Source organism: Brienomyrus brachyistius, chromosome 7 (genome assembly GCF_023856365.1).
Source record: "Brienomyrus brachyistius isolate T26 chromosome 7, BBRACH_0.4, whole genome shotgun sequence".
Classification (NCBI taxonomy): Eukaryota; Metazoa; Chordata; class Actinopteri; order Osteoglossiformes; family Mormyridae; genus Brienomyrus; species Brienomyrus brachyistius.
In genome coordinates, this window is record NC_064539.1 from 1,359,492 (window position 1) to 1,376,173 (window position 16,682).

Genomic DNA, 16,682 nt, shown 5'->3' on the forward strand with positions numbered 1-16,682 from the left:
CCAGGCCTTAACGGCTTCCTCTCCCACCAGCAGAGCCAACCCACCACCAGGTGGTGATCAGTTGACAGCTCTGCCCCTGTCCTAGTCCGAGTGTCCAATAAATGCGGCCACAAGTCCAATGACACGACCACAAAGTCGATCATCAAACTGTGGCCTAGGGTACCCTGCTGCCAAGTGCACATATGGACACTATGTTCATTATGGACAATCCATGACGAGCACAGAAGTCCAATAACAAAACACTGCTCAGGTTCAAATCAGGGGGGCCGTTCCTCCCAATCACACCACTCCAGGTCTCACTGTCATTGCCCACATGAGCACTGAAGACCCAAAGCCGATGTCCCCAGGAGGAGTGCTCTCCAAACCCCTTTTCAAGGACTCCACAAAAGGATGGGGATTCTGAACTGCCGTTTGGCGCTTAAGTGCAAACTACAGTCAAGACCCGTCCCCACACCTGAAGGAGAAGGGAGGCTACCCTCTCGTCCACTGCGGTAAACCCCAATGCACAGGCACCCAGCGAGGGGGCAATAAGTATGCCCACCCCTGCTCAGCGCTCTCCCTGTGAGCAACTCCAGAGTGCAACCCCCTTCAAAAAGATTGGTTCCAGAGCTCAAGCCATGCATTAAGGTGAGCCCAACTATCTAGTCAGAACCTCACAACCTCGCGCACCAGCTCAGGCTCCTTCCCCGCCAGAGAGGTGAGATTCCCTGTCCCTAGAGCTAGCTTCTGTAGCCGAGGTTCGGACCGCCAAGGTCCCCGCCTTTGGCCACCACCCAACTCGCATTGCACCCGACCCCCTTGGCCCCTCCTACAGGTGGTGAGCCCATTGGAGGGGGGACCCACGTTTCCTCTTCGGGCTGTGCCCGGCCAGGCCTGGCCACCCGGCACTCGCCATCGAGTCCCACCCCCAGGCTTTGCTCCGGCAGGTGCCCCGGGAAACTTAGCTCCAGGGATCATTGGAACGCAAACCCCTCCACCACAATAAGGTGTCGGCTCCTGGAGAGGCAATACAGGACAGTGCCAAGTAATCCTTTGAACACAAAACCAATATGGAACAATGCAAAAACGAAACAATATGCTCCTAAAGTGCAGTAAGAATTTCTTGTAATCATTTTATTCTGTTGCTTAGTTCATGCCTTGATTTAGCAGAACTTGCAGTCTTGGTAATGTATATGGCAGGATACTGTATGGTAGGCAAATCTCTCTCTTAGCAAAGCCAACCTCCTGACCCCAGCTCAGAGCTGCCCACTATGCTATTGGTCATATGTCACACGTCTGCAGCAATTCCTGTGGGGCTCTGGGGGCTGGCCGTGTGAGCTGGATGCTTTGATGAGGGCGGCAGGCGGGGACACACCCCTGACGTGCCCGTTAATCTAATCGGTATAGCTGTATATTTAGCGGTGTCCAATCTCTGCCACATCCAGCGAATGCCCACCATGCATCTTTCCGTGGCCTCGACCTCCGGCTTCCAGGAAGCCTGGAACAGGTCACCTTGGTGTTTTCGGAGCCATGTGCATGTGACGTCCCCAGGCGTCACCATCCCAGCGCTTTAAATGGACCACTTTGGTGTGAGCCAGGCCCGGGACATGCTCCTATTCCCGCTCCTGGACCAGCTCCCGCGTTGGATCATCTCCTCACTGCTATTCCACACATTTGATGCACTCAAGTTGACCCACAGTCCTGGTTTGAGCGTTTGCTCACCCCTATGTGCTGTGGGCTGAGAACTTCACTGTCCTCTGTAAACTAATACGCCAAGATTTTGCTCTGTACTTCAGTCACTTCCCTGGTGTAGGGGTGCTTGGGAAATAGAGTCCTACAGATTTTGGTAAAAGCATTTTAAACTGGTCACTGCCTGAAAGCGATCTGGCAGGACAGCTGGTTTACCGTTATAGCACAGGTAATTATCTCAATGGTCCGGCTGGGCGCTGAGGTGTTGAGAGCGCTGCTGCGTCATGTGGCTTTTTGGCACCCCCCCAAGTGAACAAATACAGGCACCTGTATTGAACTGCCTGTTATTCTCAGCTGCGCATTTCCGTTGGCACCCAGTGTTTGTGTATGACGCTGTGACTACAGTGAAAATCATCAAGCTCGATGCATTTATTATGCGCAGGTGAAACATATTACGAACACGGGTTAATTAACAGGAAGATGGAGGGAGGTGTAACTCAGGGCGGGTTCAACCGCTCCCAGTCTTGAACATGACCTCTTCCTGTACATCGCCAACCAGCGTGTCGACATTCTCCTCGATGATAGTCACTGTAGCACTGAAAACGTGTCCCCCGTTTACACCGACCCCACAACAAGGTCTCCTATGGAGTCGCAAACTGCAAATGGCCTAATTTAACGATGCCGTTAATTGCATGCTGCTGCTCTGTTGTCATAATTAGGAGAAACTAATGAAGAGCCAATCAGACCACCTTAGATAATTAGTGTCCCTAATTACATTGTTAAAATGAACCATTCTGTAGCGTTGAATTGGGAGTGCAGTTCCTATGTAGATTTATTGATGGGCAGCTTGAAACACCACCTGGCTGTTACTGTCATGTCCTCCTGTTGATAAGGGCTTTGGGAAAACAGGGATGACTTTGCTGTGTGTTTCGATGGTGCTGTGGTACCTAGCATATATTCATTTTATTATAACAATATTACACTGTGACTCAGTCCTGGATCCTGGATAAGCAGTAATGGAGGGTGGACGATAAGACTACAATAAGGTAATTCTGGTACTCCTAGCACCGAAATCAGGTGAAAGAAATCATATATATACACTACAGTTTTATCAGATAAGATGGGACTTTATTGATCCGTGTGGGGTGAAATGTTTTTGTCCAGCATCAGACAAAGATACAACAAAGGAAAAACGTTAGAAAAATAAGTAATAAGAGAAGCATGAAAGTAATATAAAGAATAAATTGTATACATCTTATATATACACTTTTTTGTGGGGTAATGTTTGCTTTGTGAGAGCACCTTTGTAATTGTTGTAATATGGTAATGCCCCCCCCCCCCCCCAGCGTGCCCCTATTCTTCACATTGAAGTTGATGGTTAGCCAAAGCGACAAGGTTTTGCAGCTCGGGCACTGACAGATGATATGGTAGGGTTTAGGTGTGGCGTACCTCCATTTCACTGTCTGTTGATGTTACACCACAGTCAACTGAGTTTTTAGACGCTTGAAGTCATTTGCTAGTTAATTTGCTGTGAACTGTTCTTGTTTTTTATTCATAATTAGCAATCATATAAATCCCTCGTTGTGAATATTTATGCATATCTCTCTTAAAAATGAGGAGGTTAGGATGAATTACACCAGGAATTACGGGTCTCTAACCACTTGATCTAGTACTTGACTATCTGAAATTAACATCTAGCCACTAACATCTCGCCACTAAAAAGCGTTTTTCCATGTAAACGTTTAAACTTAATATAATTTAGCCGATTTTTTAATGGATGATACCAATATGATGTGTGATGTAACAGGTGGCGATGTGATTGGTCTCACTGAGTTACTTTAATTTCTGCTTCGTCTGGTTCGTTTATGTTTGCTGGCTTAGTAAACGTAAGCGGCGATCTTTAGTTTACTAGGTTCCATCTCCGTTAACGCCATATGTATGACAGGGAAGGAAGGCAAGGGTTAAAACTACAACTGCAATAGGCTCGGCGGCACCCCGACGCCCCACCGGCCGAATCGGGAAGTGGGAACAAAGCGCGGCGTGCCGAAAGCCGGGCGCGGTGCCACCGCACGCACGCCGATTCCCCAGTGATACGAAGGCACGCTGTCGCCATAATTAATGTGCTCGATTTTCTGTATTTTTTAATCCGTTATCCGTACGAAAACATTAATTTGGTTAATATTTTACATATACGTATAATTTTCGGAGCATATGCTCCAACGCAGAGTCTCTTAGATGGTTCGCTATTTTCTTCACGGTTTGTCCGTCCCTCCCTTCCTACCGGCCGGTAAATGTTTTATAAAAACTGTTCTGATCACGGGGGTGGCATGTTGGTGCAGTGTTTAGCACTGTTACCTCACACCTCTGGGACCCAGGTTCCCGCCTGGGTTACATGTGTGTGGAGTTTGCATGTTCTCCCTATGTCGTCGTGGGGTTTCCTCCGGATACTCCGGTTTCCCCCACAGTCCAAAGACATGCTGAGGCTGATTGGACTTGCTAAATTGCCAGTAGGAGTGCATCGTGCCCATTGCTTCCGGGATAGGCTCCGGACCACCTGTGACCTAGTAGGATAAGCGGTTTGGAAAATGGATGGATGTTCTGGTCACGCGCTTTACTCATGAAAACCGAAATCGGTAGCTGGTAGCGGCGAAAAGAAAAGTATTCCCTGGTTTTGAACCTAGTTAGTTATTTCTAACTAGTTAATAGTTACTCTTTGGCTGGGTAGTGAAATTTAACAGAGAAACTTATAATAAGAATTGATCCTCCATATTCAGGTAAGGCTGGATAGTACAGAACCTGGTACCATTAAGCATTTCATGAGCATAGAATAATCTGGCAAATTTAACTGTCTGTATAATTCATGAATGTTTTCCACTAATCATTTGTTGACTTCATCTTGTTTAAAGTACTTTCTTAAATGTACACTGGAAGCAGTATTTGTTTATGTTATAACAGTAAAAGTGGGTTTGAAACAAAAAAAAACTGCACTCTAACAGCAACTTCAAAGTCATACATGTTGAGCTTCCAACACCTGTCAAAGTGCCTCCGCCTTTGATTTTATGCATTGACATTGTTGTGAAGCTGCTTGCCGCCTTTGACCTCTGTTGTGCTGCAGGTTTGAAGAGAATAAGCTGAATCCTCAGATGGTCATCTAGTGATTTGCACACCGGTGTCTGTCTTGTACTGCCGAGTGTTTTCGGGTACATGGATAATTACTGCCTTTTGAATTCTGGTTCCCACCAGTGCATCAGCATTGACATTTTGTGCCGTACGCCCGGTTCCTCCTCAGCCTTCAGATAATTGTGTAGCATTTAATAGAATTTAATAGGTTCCAGTGTGATAGTTATCTAACCGTATTGGTATCTCCGCAAGCATTCTATCAGCATGACATTATTAGCAGTCTAGATAACAGAAATTTAAATTATTTTCCTTTATATTTTAATAGGCACATGTCAGATGGTGCCTGTTCATCCATTCTTTCAGCCATCCATCTTTTAACTCCTTTTCCTGGTTAGGGTTGCATAGGGGTCTGGAGCCTATCCCAGGTAGTACATGGTTGGGTCACACCCAGGACAGTTCTGTCATATGTTAATGAGTCCTAAATGTGTTTTCTACGGGAGTTTAAAATTACATGCAAACCTAATTTCTGCAAATCCCTGTCACATTTTTAAATGAGTATGACTTTCCCTGTGTTGATTCGTTTCAACAAAAAAGGTCGCTGTAATGTGAACAAACAGATTTTCCCCGAATGCCTTTCGCCATGAACCCATTTCAGAGATTGTGTGAGCCGTAAAATGTCAATTATGTGCATGGAATATAGGCGGTGATTTTTAGCAGATGAGGTAATATTTCACCCGTCAGCACCCATTTATGGCAATGCTGCCAGGTCATTGGTTCGGGCTTTCAGAGAAGACCTCCATCTGTCTGCGTGAACTGATCACCGCCTTGGTGTGTCTGTCAGAATATGCATTGCTGGGAAAAAAGGACCTGGAAAGGATGAGATGAAAGTGTGCAGAGATGCTACATTAGCGTAGCAGCTCACATTAAAGGAATGTGAGTGGTGCACCTGCGTAGTGGACTGGTCAGGGTCTGAGTGGCGTGGAAAAACCACGGAGGATAAGCTGACTAGACTGTTGATTATTGCCAGGACCAGCCCCTGCTGGACCAGCCTGAATGTCCTGGGCTTCATAGCTGCAGCAATTGCCATAAAAGTAAATGAATTCAAGGGTCTGTCTCCCTTGCTGGATCTGGTGTTTTCTGATAAGTGTTTGCCGGTTCTCTGGTGTCGTCTGTGTAGTTACCAAGCCGTGTATGTGTGTGTGTATGTGTGTGTGTGTGTGTGTGTGTGTGTGTGTGTGTGTGTGTATATGTGTGTATATATATATATATATATATATATATATATGTATATATATATATATATATATATGTATGTGTGTATATATATATATATATATATATATATATATATATATATATATGTATACACACACACACATACACATATGTGTGTGTATATATATATATATATATATATATATATATATATATATATATATATATATATATATATATATATATATATATATATATATATAATTTTTATATATATAATATATATATGTGTGTGTGTGTGTGTGTGTGTGTGTTTTTACGAAAGACTATTGTTTCTTTATGTCACCTTCTCACTACTCTCCCTGCATATAGGTATTAATCTCATTTTGCGATTTGTGAATCCCCTAATAACTGCTTCATTGCGTTCGTCTCTCGGGAACCGTTACGTCGGCGTGTCCGTTAATCGATGCCCATCTGTTGGAGTGGCCAATGTTAGGGTCCCACCCCTATCCGGGTAGCTCTACCATCACCAGGTCCATCACTAACCCTAATCCTGCCTGCCGATCTCCGCTCATCTGCATTGATGGTCATAAAGGGGTAAATGAGGTTTGATGCTTGATCTGTGGTTTGGGATGTTACAGCCATAAGCAGCATGACCTTTATGGAGCACAGAATGTCTGTAGGCAGCAGGGTTGTTAGAAATTCCTGCAAGCATGTTCAAAAGGCATGCTTCTAAAAGTTATAGATGGATGGATGAACCTATATCTTATCACCTTCTAACTGTGGTCAGGGATTGTAGGTATTTTTAGCATTTAAAATATAAATGTGTAACCATCACGGACTTTCCCACCTGCGCTGTGTGTGGATCTGCATGTTCTTCTAGTGTGATGCAGGTTTCCTCTGGGTATTCCTGTATCCTCCCACTGTCTAATGGCATGTGGGTAATTGGCCCCTTTAAATTGCGCATACTGTGTGAATGTGTGTCCTGTGATGGACTGGCATCCTGTCCAGGCTGAATTGCTGCCTTCAGAGAACCCCCCCCCCTGTGGAATATGGATGAGCTTATTATTAATGATCCCTGTAACACTGTATTGGATAAGCAGTTGGAAGATGAATTAGTGGATTATTGGTAAATAGAATTTAAACAATGAATTGCTGTTAGATTTGGTGCCCAGTTTTATACATTTGGTGCCATTTCTTCTGCCAAAATGAATCTGCGATGATGGTGGATTTGGGTGATACCTCTTTGCGTTTCGGCCTAACGAAGCAGATAAAATGTGGTACCTCTGAGTACCGTTAACTGCCCCCCAGTGGCATAGCCCACACTCCCGACCGGGACCCGTAGCTGAGAGCTCTGCTCCCTTTGAACATAACTGCTGCCGGCATAGCTGCTTAATGAGCAGCAAGTGGGCCAGTGGGACCATGACATCCTGGGGGGAATTCAGCTCCATCTGAATTTCCGACGCATCTTTTCAGTATGGTGGAAGATTATATTTACATTTTATTTATGTAGCAGATCCTTTTATCATAAGCAAGGTACAGTTGAGAGAGCAGGGTCAGATGCTTCTTGGAGGAGTTGGAGGTTAAGGGCCTTGCTCAGGGGAGCAACAGTGACATCACTTTGCCTGCCACATATTTTAAGGGCTTCGACCTTCTAGTTGCAGGCACTGAGTCCTAACCCACTGAGCTGCACACCGCCATGTTTGTAAACAAAGATGAAGCAAGCTTTTGTTATCATGGATTAGCAGATATAAATTTAGATGCCTTTATATGCACAAGGAAAGCATCGTTGTGGCTTCAGTGCTCAAGAGGCTTAGAAAAAGGTCTTGCAGGCACATTATTCCCTGTGTTCAGTAGGGGAGCAGGTGGGGATGAGGCACATCTATTCCCCGTGTTCAGTAGGGGAGCAGGTGAGGATGAGGCACAACTATTCCCCGTGTTCAGTAGGGGAGCAGGTGGGGATGAGGCACATCTATTCCCCGTGTTCAGTAGGGGAGCAGGTGGGGATGAGGCACATCTATTCCCTGTGTTCAGTAGGGGAGCAGGTGGGGATGAGGCACGTAATTACCTGTGTTCAGTAGGGGAGCAGGTGGGGATATGAGGCACGTTATTTCCCATGTTCAGTAGGGCAGCAGGTGAGTCAGTGTTGGGTTGTCTCTGTCATGGAGGTCACAGGGTGGCCTTTATCTGTGCCTTAAGTGGTGCATAAGGTTTCAGAGAGAAACTTTCCAGTTAGCATATATAGCCGTGTGATTTTTTTATTTTTATTTTTTTCCTTTCACGTGTGTTTTAGTTAACAGATTTGGATACAGTTTTCTCTCATCTCTCAATTAAGGAAAACATACTGCTATTGCCGATATTCAAAGGTAATTCTTACAATTATATTTAGGGTTCATTTCCAAAGATTTTTGTCCTGTCTCTACCACAAGAGAGATCTTGTGTACAGAACATTAACATAAAATACAACATGATTTTGTGATTTAAATGGCTGTCAAACAAACCATTTTGCCCCTACAACTTATTGTTGTAGGACTTTTAATGGGATGTTATTAAAGTCCTGCCTGGAACAACTGCAAGTCCCACTTTAGTATCCTCTAAATACCACTGACAAATCGATATCTTTAATGTATCATAATTCTTCTTGTTAAGAATTTCTTTCGGAAGATTGGCTTTTAATCAAGGACTTCAGCCTCCTATAAACAAATAGCTAGTGATATTCACTGTGCGTCTATCGATAACTCTGTCAGCCATTTACATGTCACCTTCAGAGCAAAAATCACTTTAGCTTGTTTAAAGTCAGATTATCCTGGCCGGGGAAAGTGACATGCTGGATAAACGACTTTGATATATACTGTGTGTTGGTATATGGCTGATTTGTTGGGTGATCGAGTAACCTGGGCCTGTTTTGGCATTTTAGTAATTTGGTGTATAAGTACGGATGCCGCTTGTCAGCTTGCACTGGGACCATTAATTCTGTGCATTGTAAGTATTTCTCACATGGTCTGTATAATTGCTAGTAGTCTGGGTACGGACTACAGCTGCCTCTCAGTAGTTGTCATGGTTCCAGGCCAGCAGCTGGCTAAGCGTTTTCTGTTTTGGTGTCGTCAGTCATCCAGCAGGAGTGGCAGAAACCGGTCTGCTTTATGGGCCTGGGCTCAGGCTTTGTTTGGGTCTTTTTAAACCTTCCAAAAATATACATGGATTGCTGTTATGTGAAGCTGTACGGGAGACCGATCTGCCAAGGTCAGTTGCGCGTCCTGTCGCCATGGCGGGCTCGCCATGGTTACCTCCAGACAGGCACCGCAACTGGAACTTCACACCCCATATTTGGCAGGGTGTAGCATTCCTGATCCTCAAGGGTAAAGCAAGTTTTTCTGTATGATAAGAAAAATCGCAGTCTTCTATTAGATATAAAATGAAAGGAATTACTCTTATGACGTCATAGTAAAATCGTCGTATGTAAATTATTATTTAATAAAATATAATAGTCAGTGCCATATCTCCAGTGCTCAACACATTCCATTGCAAGATGTTGTCAGTGTGGCTCTATAGTTACAGCTGGTTGCTAGGAGGCTTTCTCCCCCCCCCCCATGTTTAGCCTTTAGCATCTCAGCCTGGCTGCAGAAGTCAAACAGGCACAGTGGCCAACGACAGGCTGCTTGCTGCCGCTCTCCATATATTTTTACGTAATGCCCCACATGCAGGGTGTCCCCAGTAGCTTTTCAATCCCCCGCATCTTTAAGGAACTAACTGATGTCTGATTTAAAGGGGGGGTGGGGGAACTCTGAAAGGTCCCTTGATGACAGACGTCTCATTTTGTCCCCACATGTTTTATGTCACAGCTTTTTCACGTAGGCATTATTGTTCATCGGGGGCAGGGGGGGGATACTATGTACATTTTCATGTTTCACGTTTAATTCAAGACCATTGTCTGTCACGACATTTGATTTGTCGTTTATCTAATAAAATCTGGACCCGACGATGCTGAGATTTTAGTCCCAGAAAGAGGCGTGTCTGCCAGAGCAGAACGTAATTACGTTTAAACTGTGAAATACGGTGGACTCAGATTGTTCACGCTACCTGTGTGGCTGATAAATGTTTGACCCCTGATATCTTTCAGAACATTTGATCTCTCCATGTTAATGGAAAGAGAAGGTTTTGGCTTTTTTTTTGTGTGATGAGGCCGGTAATTTTTCATTATTGGAATAAAAACAGACCAGGTAATGGAAGATGGCTGTTTTGTTTTTCATTTTGCATTGTTTCCTTATTAAAAAGATGTGTACAATCGTAGTGTAATTTATTGTCAATTGGGGGAATATTATCATTCAGTGTAACTGAAGTGGATTGTAAGGACTTTGACACCAAAATGCAGTTGTGGGTATAACAATGGGCTCTTTGTACCATCACAAGAAAAGCAGCTTTCACCGTGACTCTCTGTGATAAATGTATTTACTGTGTTTTAGTAGATGAACTGTTGTAATATTTCCTTAACAGCTTCAAACGTTTATCACATAAACTGACCACTACTGAGATGTTCAGATCAGTCTACTGATCTGTGTTGATTTTGGGATTATTCATAAATGGTTTGCTGTATATGTGATTGTCATTCATATTTCTCACCCCGTTTTATTTTCATGAATTGGTATAGATCATAATGGCTTTATGAAAGGATGTCTCATCTGGATTGATTTCAAGCTGTTATATATATTTCCAGTATACCAATTCACTGGAACCTGGCATGCAAGGAAGTGAGCCAGTTCCATCATTTTCTCAAAGCCATAATCAAAACGGCCTGTTGCTTTCTGATTTATACCTGTATACTGAAGAGATTAAAGCTTGCTTTTAAACAAAATTAATCTGAACATGTGTAAAATCCTCCTTCAACTTAAATGTAAACAGGAGCAGGCTTTCTTAATGATGCACTTTTTATTAATTATACGTGCCTGTCGCAGTCAGCTGCGTCCCACTCAGTGTTTGTAATAATTTAATCGGCTAGAAATGTTAATATTACACGTTCTGTCACTTGTTGTTGCTAACATACGAAACTTAAATATACAAATCCAAAAAACAGATTGGGGTGGGAGAATTATGTCATGTCAGAAAGGCCACCTCAGCTGTTTTTGGGTGTGTTTATTAATGCCCCCCCCTGCATGGGACTGTTTACAGGGAGCATTTTGTATCAGGTGCGCCCACTTGGGCAGGGTTCTCGGATTCGAGGGGCAGATCTCTGTCTGCCCCTGCCTTGTGCTAACTGGCCCCTCGTTCCTTCTCCCCGAGGTCCAGGCACCTCCCTCTGCCCGCTATCTCACTGCAGACATTAATGATCTCCCTGCGTAGCGTCACAGGAAGCCTCTACTGTTGCTATTTGGAATATAAATTAATCTGGTTGCGCTATTGGCTTTGCCCAGAAAGGGTGGGTGGGGAGGTGTGTTGTTCCATCCCTCTCTCTGCCTTGCTCTTTCTCTCTCTCTCTCTCTCTCTCTAACTCACCGTCTCTGACGTCTGGCTTCCCCTGGAACTATCACTCTGAATCAAAACAGTATCGCGGAGATGCAGGAGAAGGCTGCACTGCTGCTTTGAAGGCGCGGACTCCGCTTGCGATCGTTTCTCTCTCTCTTCCCTGCCGCCTCCATAGCAAGTGTCAGCCCCCCCCCTCGGCCCCCCCAGCAACACATACACGCACAAGGCAGCGACAGCGTCCCGTAGTTACCGTGCTACGCGCGTTGGGGCCGCCGCGTGGAAATGATTGGGGTAAACAGTGTCCAAGGGACCAGCAAGGTCCGGATGAGGGCCAGCGGATCTGTCAAGTACGGCAGGGACGAGTCAGTCCGCCGGCAACAGCACCGGTCCAAGTCCCTGAAAGTGTCCAATTCCTCGGAATTCTCATCCGCTCAGAAGAAAGACAAGGTAATACAAATGTGTGTGTAAATGCATGTTTGTTGCTGCTTAAATGGGTTTGATTCAAAGACTGATTCTTTGGTCAGCCGATGCTGGGGCTCGAACTTGTGTGTACGGCGAGAGAGAGACCAGTGGTGGCGGAGCTCGCTCGCTCGTTAGCGCTCAGGGGTGCGTCGCCTGCCTGTGAGACGGACCACTGGTCCTAACGCCGCATTTCTGTGTGATGGAAGTCGTCCCCGTGAGGTGCCCTGCCTGTCTGTCTCGGGGATGGGCTCTTAGGTAAATAACCACTTGTTAGAATCGGGTGGATCACGCTGCCTTGGGAAGGTCTCTGTGCCTGCTGGCTCACTGCCGTGGCTGCTTCGGCATTTTCACGATTGTTTTGTGTATGGGGGGGTGACGTACATGTGTGTGTGTGAGTGTGAGCGTGTCGCTTCCCCCCGTCTGTTTTTGTAAGCGGTCCGGAGTGGGGTGTCATTTATTAGCCTCAGCAGGTACTGATCTGTGTCATCGTATTTGTCGCTGTCACCTTGCTACCAGCTGTCGATTTTTCTCGCTTGGGGATCCGCCAAATATTTGGCAGGCGCCAGAGACCTGGGGGTGCCTCAGGGTCAAACTTCGCATTCAAACAAGTATTTAGGATCTCCACCCCTGGCACCTCTGTACGGCTCCTGTCAGACCTGGCCTTGCCGTCTGCAGGCTTCTCTCTCGATGTATGGATATATACGTACTGCAGTGAATCTGTTTTCATTGCCTGAAAATGAGCCTTTTCTATGGTGCTCAGGAAGCCTTCATATCTGTCCTTCCCTCCCTCCCTTCCTCTCTCTCCTTCTCTCTCTTCTCCTCTCCTCCCATCTCTTCTACACTCTCTCTCTCTCCCCCTGCAAGGAGAATATCCCGAACTGTTTTGATGCCACAACAGGAATTCTTAAGCCACATATTGGCGCGTGATAAACTGTGTTGGGTGGACGTGTGTGCCGTGAACACGCTCGCCATCCCCGTGCCCAGCACTCCGGCAGATTGTAACATAACGAGCCCCCAGCCGAAATGTGCGCCTTGGCAGTGCTCCAGTGGCCCTGAATGCGTGGGATTAGCGGGCTTAGAGACGTGACATTTAGCTCCGTCATGTACTTGAGTGAGGACCATGGCATGAGCTTTCACTGGTAACCAAAGCCTCCCTTTCCCCTCCCCTTCCCGCCCTCTGCTGAAGTTTCTACAATTAGTGGCTGCACAACAAAACGCATGCAATATTAAAAATATCACTTTCCTACTGAATACAGGCCCAGTGAGAGAGACAGGCTAAACGTGTTAATGACAAAAACTGTGTAAATAACGGCTAGTTTCCCTTGTTTCTGCACATTGTTTTTCTGGCCGTTTTCTTTCTGCAGAGACGATTGGCTCAGCACACTTTACCAGTGAGGTGACCGGCAGCGAGGGCCTTGTTGACAGATTTTCATTGAAATGTTCAGTATTTCCTTTGTTGTTCCTTCTTTTAAATTTCATTTATCGAAGAAATACATTTTCAGAAATATTGAATTTTTTTTTCTCAATTCTTTGTTAACATAGGACAGTATCATGCTTTTTTTGATGATCAGCTACCTCTGATTTGCCTTTCAGATGTCTGGGTGTTCATTTATATTTATTAATTCCAATATGCTTTGCTGGACCACTTGATTAGGGGCGTGAGTGTATGCAAAATTATAGAGTGGGCAGTACCAGAGATCCTTTGACACTGTGCTGGATGGATGGATGGATGGATGGATGGGGCAGATCATACCAGGGATGTTAGATTTAAGACGAAGATCAGGATTTGCCGAAAACCTGCTGAATCAATACTGGGTTTTTTTGTTGGATCGTGTTTTAACGTTAACAAACACTTACCCCTGTCAGTTGACTTCAATATATTACGGCCTAATTCCAAATTGGTTTGACAACTAAACTGTTAAATCTTGTACTAAATATATTTTCTTACTTCTAATAGGTTAGTGTTTCTGTTGCTTGGCAATCCAAGTCTCTCAGGCTACATTGTATAAATCCTGTATACTTAATATTTCACTCTTGGCAGGATTAGCAAATGTTTGTCACCACGATGTACAACAGTAGCATTTTTAGTCATGTCTGAGACCTGTCCAATGGCTCCCCTGGCCGGCTCAAGTGCAGGTGTGGGGCGATCAAGTGCACCGCTGGAGAAGGACATCCTTCAGGCGGCTGGCAGCTCTGTGGGGGGCTTCAGTATAGCAGTGAGAATGCAGATTCTGTCCAGTGCGCTCTTTTTGCTCGATGTGCAACCGACGCATGTCAGTCAGAGCCATCTCCTCTTTCAGGGAGAAGCTCTCCAGAGTTACAAACTGCAGATCTGCAGCAGTTTGTGTGTGGCAAGTTAATGGTACGCTTTGAAAAATATTCCACTGTATTTAGCTAACTAGCTAAAATGCTGCCACGTGTAATGGGCAGCCAAAATGCAGCATGTTAAGATGTTTATCGTGTTAAAGATCATGATAAACAGCAGCCTCTATATACTGCCAGATGTACCGACACCTCAAATGCCTGACTTTGTTAAAGCACGTTACCGGTCAGGCACGGTGACGCTGATAGGGAGCAGACTTCACTCGGTGGCTGTTTCTTAAAGTGAACCAGCTGTGATAGCAATATTTTGTAGCATTTATTTAATATGATGTAATTTCACACCCAACAGAAATTTCATGGACAATCATTGCAGGTTTCTGTGTGATAAACACAATATCAGTTAAGAAATGCGTGGTATGTCCTTATTTTTGTAGTGTTTTGTGTTCTTCTGGCTAGTGATTTTCATATGATATCATTAATGGCGAAAGGCCCCGAGGTGTAGTGTGTGATGAGTCAGTTTGCCGCTCTGCTGAGCAATTTGTCATGTTCACCTGTAGTTTTGTGTGTTATGTAATATCCCCCCCACCACCCCACTTAACTCCTTCTGTGTTATATGACTCTTTACGTCACTAAGCAAACTGATCCGTTAACAAGCGCTTTAATATATGCTCTTTATAAAATGCATGGCGTGCAGCCTGGTTATACAGACGTTCCTCTACCTACGAACGAGATGCGCTCCGAACGGCCGTTCATATCTTGAAATGTTCATTATTCAACATCATTTTAAGGGTATGCACAGGGATTGACTTACTAGGTATGGAAGTATACGTCACCTTTAAAAACGATGCGTGCGGCAATCGATTGTTGTAACGGTGTAAATGCGTACGTATTTTATGTGCATTTACACCAATATGACAAGAGAAAAAGTCATGTTGTCAATATCTGGGTATACGCAGGTACAAAGAACTGGGATGCTGGGAGTTCGCACGTTACGCTGCTGCGTGGCGGGAGTAGCGGCCAGAAGTCATACTCTGCGGAATTGGCGCACAGAACAAAATCTGATGTTGCAGACAGGAAACGGCAGCCCAACAAACACAATTTGAATTTACAGTCCTCTTCGTTTGTATATCTGAAAGTTCGTAAAATGAAAGTTTGTAAGTAGAGGGGCGTCTGTAGTATGTTATCTGAGACACGGTGCTGATCCCCTCGGCCCCTTTGATAAGTCCGCTCTGTTATGGTTGACCTTCCTTGAATGCCTGCTCTCTCGTCAGGTGTATTAATTACTCACTTCTTTGATATTGGGACAAATTCTGACTTGGATTGTCAATTTCTTCTTAATTTAGGAGTTCTTTATGAATGCGTGCGGTTGTTTGTTTATTATAGAAACTGATTTATTAACGTATATGGCTGGAAAATGCCGAAGGGTTAAATGACAGTAACATCTGGGTCGGCTTAAACCCAACATGAGCTCATAAATAATGAGAGACGATACTTAATTAACTCAGAGCCATGTTGTATTTGTTCAGTTCTAAACCTTTCTGAAGGCCGTTTAGTAAATGTCTTTGTGTTGTCTTTCGATTTTGAAAAATGTCAAACTAATTTGTTGGTAAGAGGTCATGAGCGCTGCCCTCCTCGGCTGGGCGAGTCGTCAGCGGAATCCAGAAGCAGCATTGCAAATCCAAAATAAGAATATTTGTGATCTTAATATGTATTTGATGCTATTTGTTTTTCTTTCCTTTTTTCCAGGCCTTGTACAATTCAATCAAAAATGAAAAACTGGAGTGGGCAATGTAAGTATACATTTCATTATGCAGTAATTCTGTTGATATGTTTCACTTTGAAGAATATGTTGATGTTCCTTATTGATTTTTTTCAGTCTGTGTAATGGAATATTAGTCTGAATTCCAATCAGCCAGATTGTCATTCTCAGCAAGCACCTCCTGATATCAAAGAGCCATTTCACTTCAGGCCTGTATTTCCATACCTCCTATAACATGTGCATTTTGGAGCATTGGCGTATTTTGGGAGCTTTTTACAGGATGCTTGCCTGTTGTATGTTCATATTGCCTTACTGAGATTGTGGTGGTCCTGATGGTGATTTTTACTAAATAGTGATCTTTGCACAGGAGCGACATGCACAATTACGAACTGCGACACATTCCTGTGTTTCCCAAGATAGAGTGAGTGATCAGAGAAGTGCCGGCTTAATCCTGGCCGTCAATTAAGATGAGAGCCGGCTCAGCAAATGACGGTGATCAGGGCCATCCGTCCGTCCGTGTGCGCCCCTTCCTGTGGTCACTAAGGCCCTCCCCTGGGACGACGAAAGCCTGCTACTGCAAAGTCTTGCAGTTTAAGCTGTAATTGATCACTGTTTCCTTACGGTCAGCAGGCATGTTAAAATAACAGGTTCCTTGACCCTCTCCGGAGTCGTGTGA

The 16,682-nt window shown here is 44.7% G+C and overlaps 1 protein-coding gene across 9 annotated transcripts in view; it reads left to right on the forward strand.

Annotated features, from left to right (window-relative positions):
• The window catches only part of psd3l (pleckstrin and Sec7 domain containing 3, like), a 118,656-nt gene that overhangs the window by 78,417 nt on the left and 23,557 nt on the right, over positions 1-16,682 (forward strand). For all 9 annotated transcript variants that reach the window (XM_049021278.1, XM_049021277.1, XM_049021282.1 and 6 more), the window contains one exon: positions 15,994-16,037. In XM_049021278.1, coding sequence (XP_048877235.1) covers positions 15,994-16,037 — 44 coding nt within the window. The remainder of the gene's footprint in view (positions 1-15,993; positions 16,038-16,682) is intronic.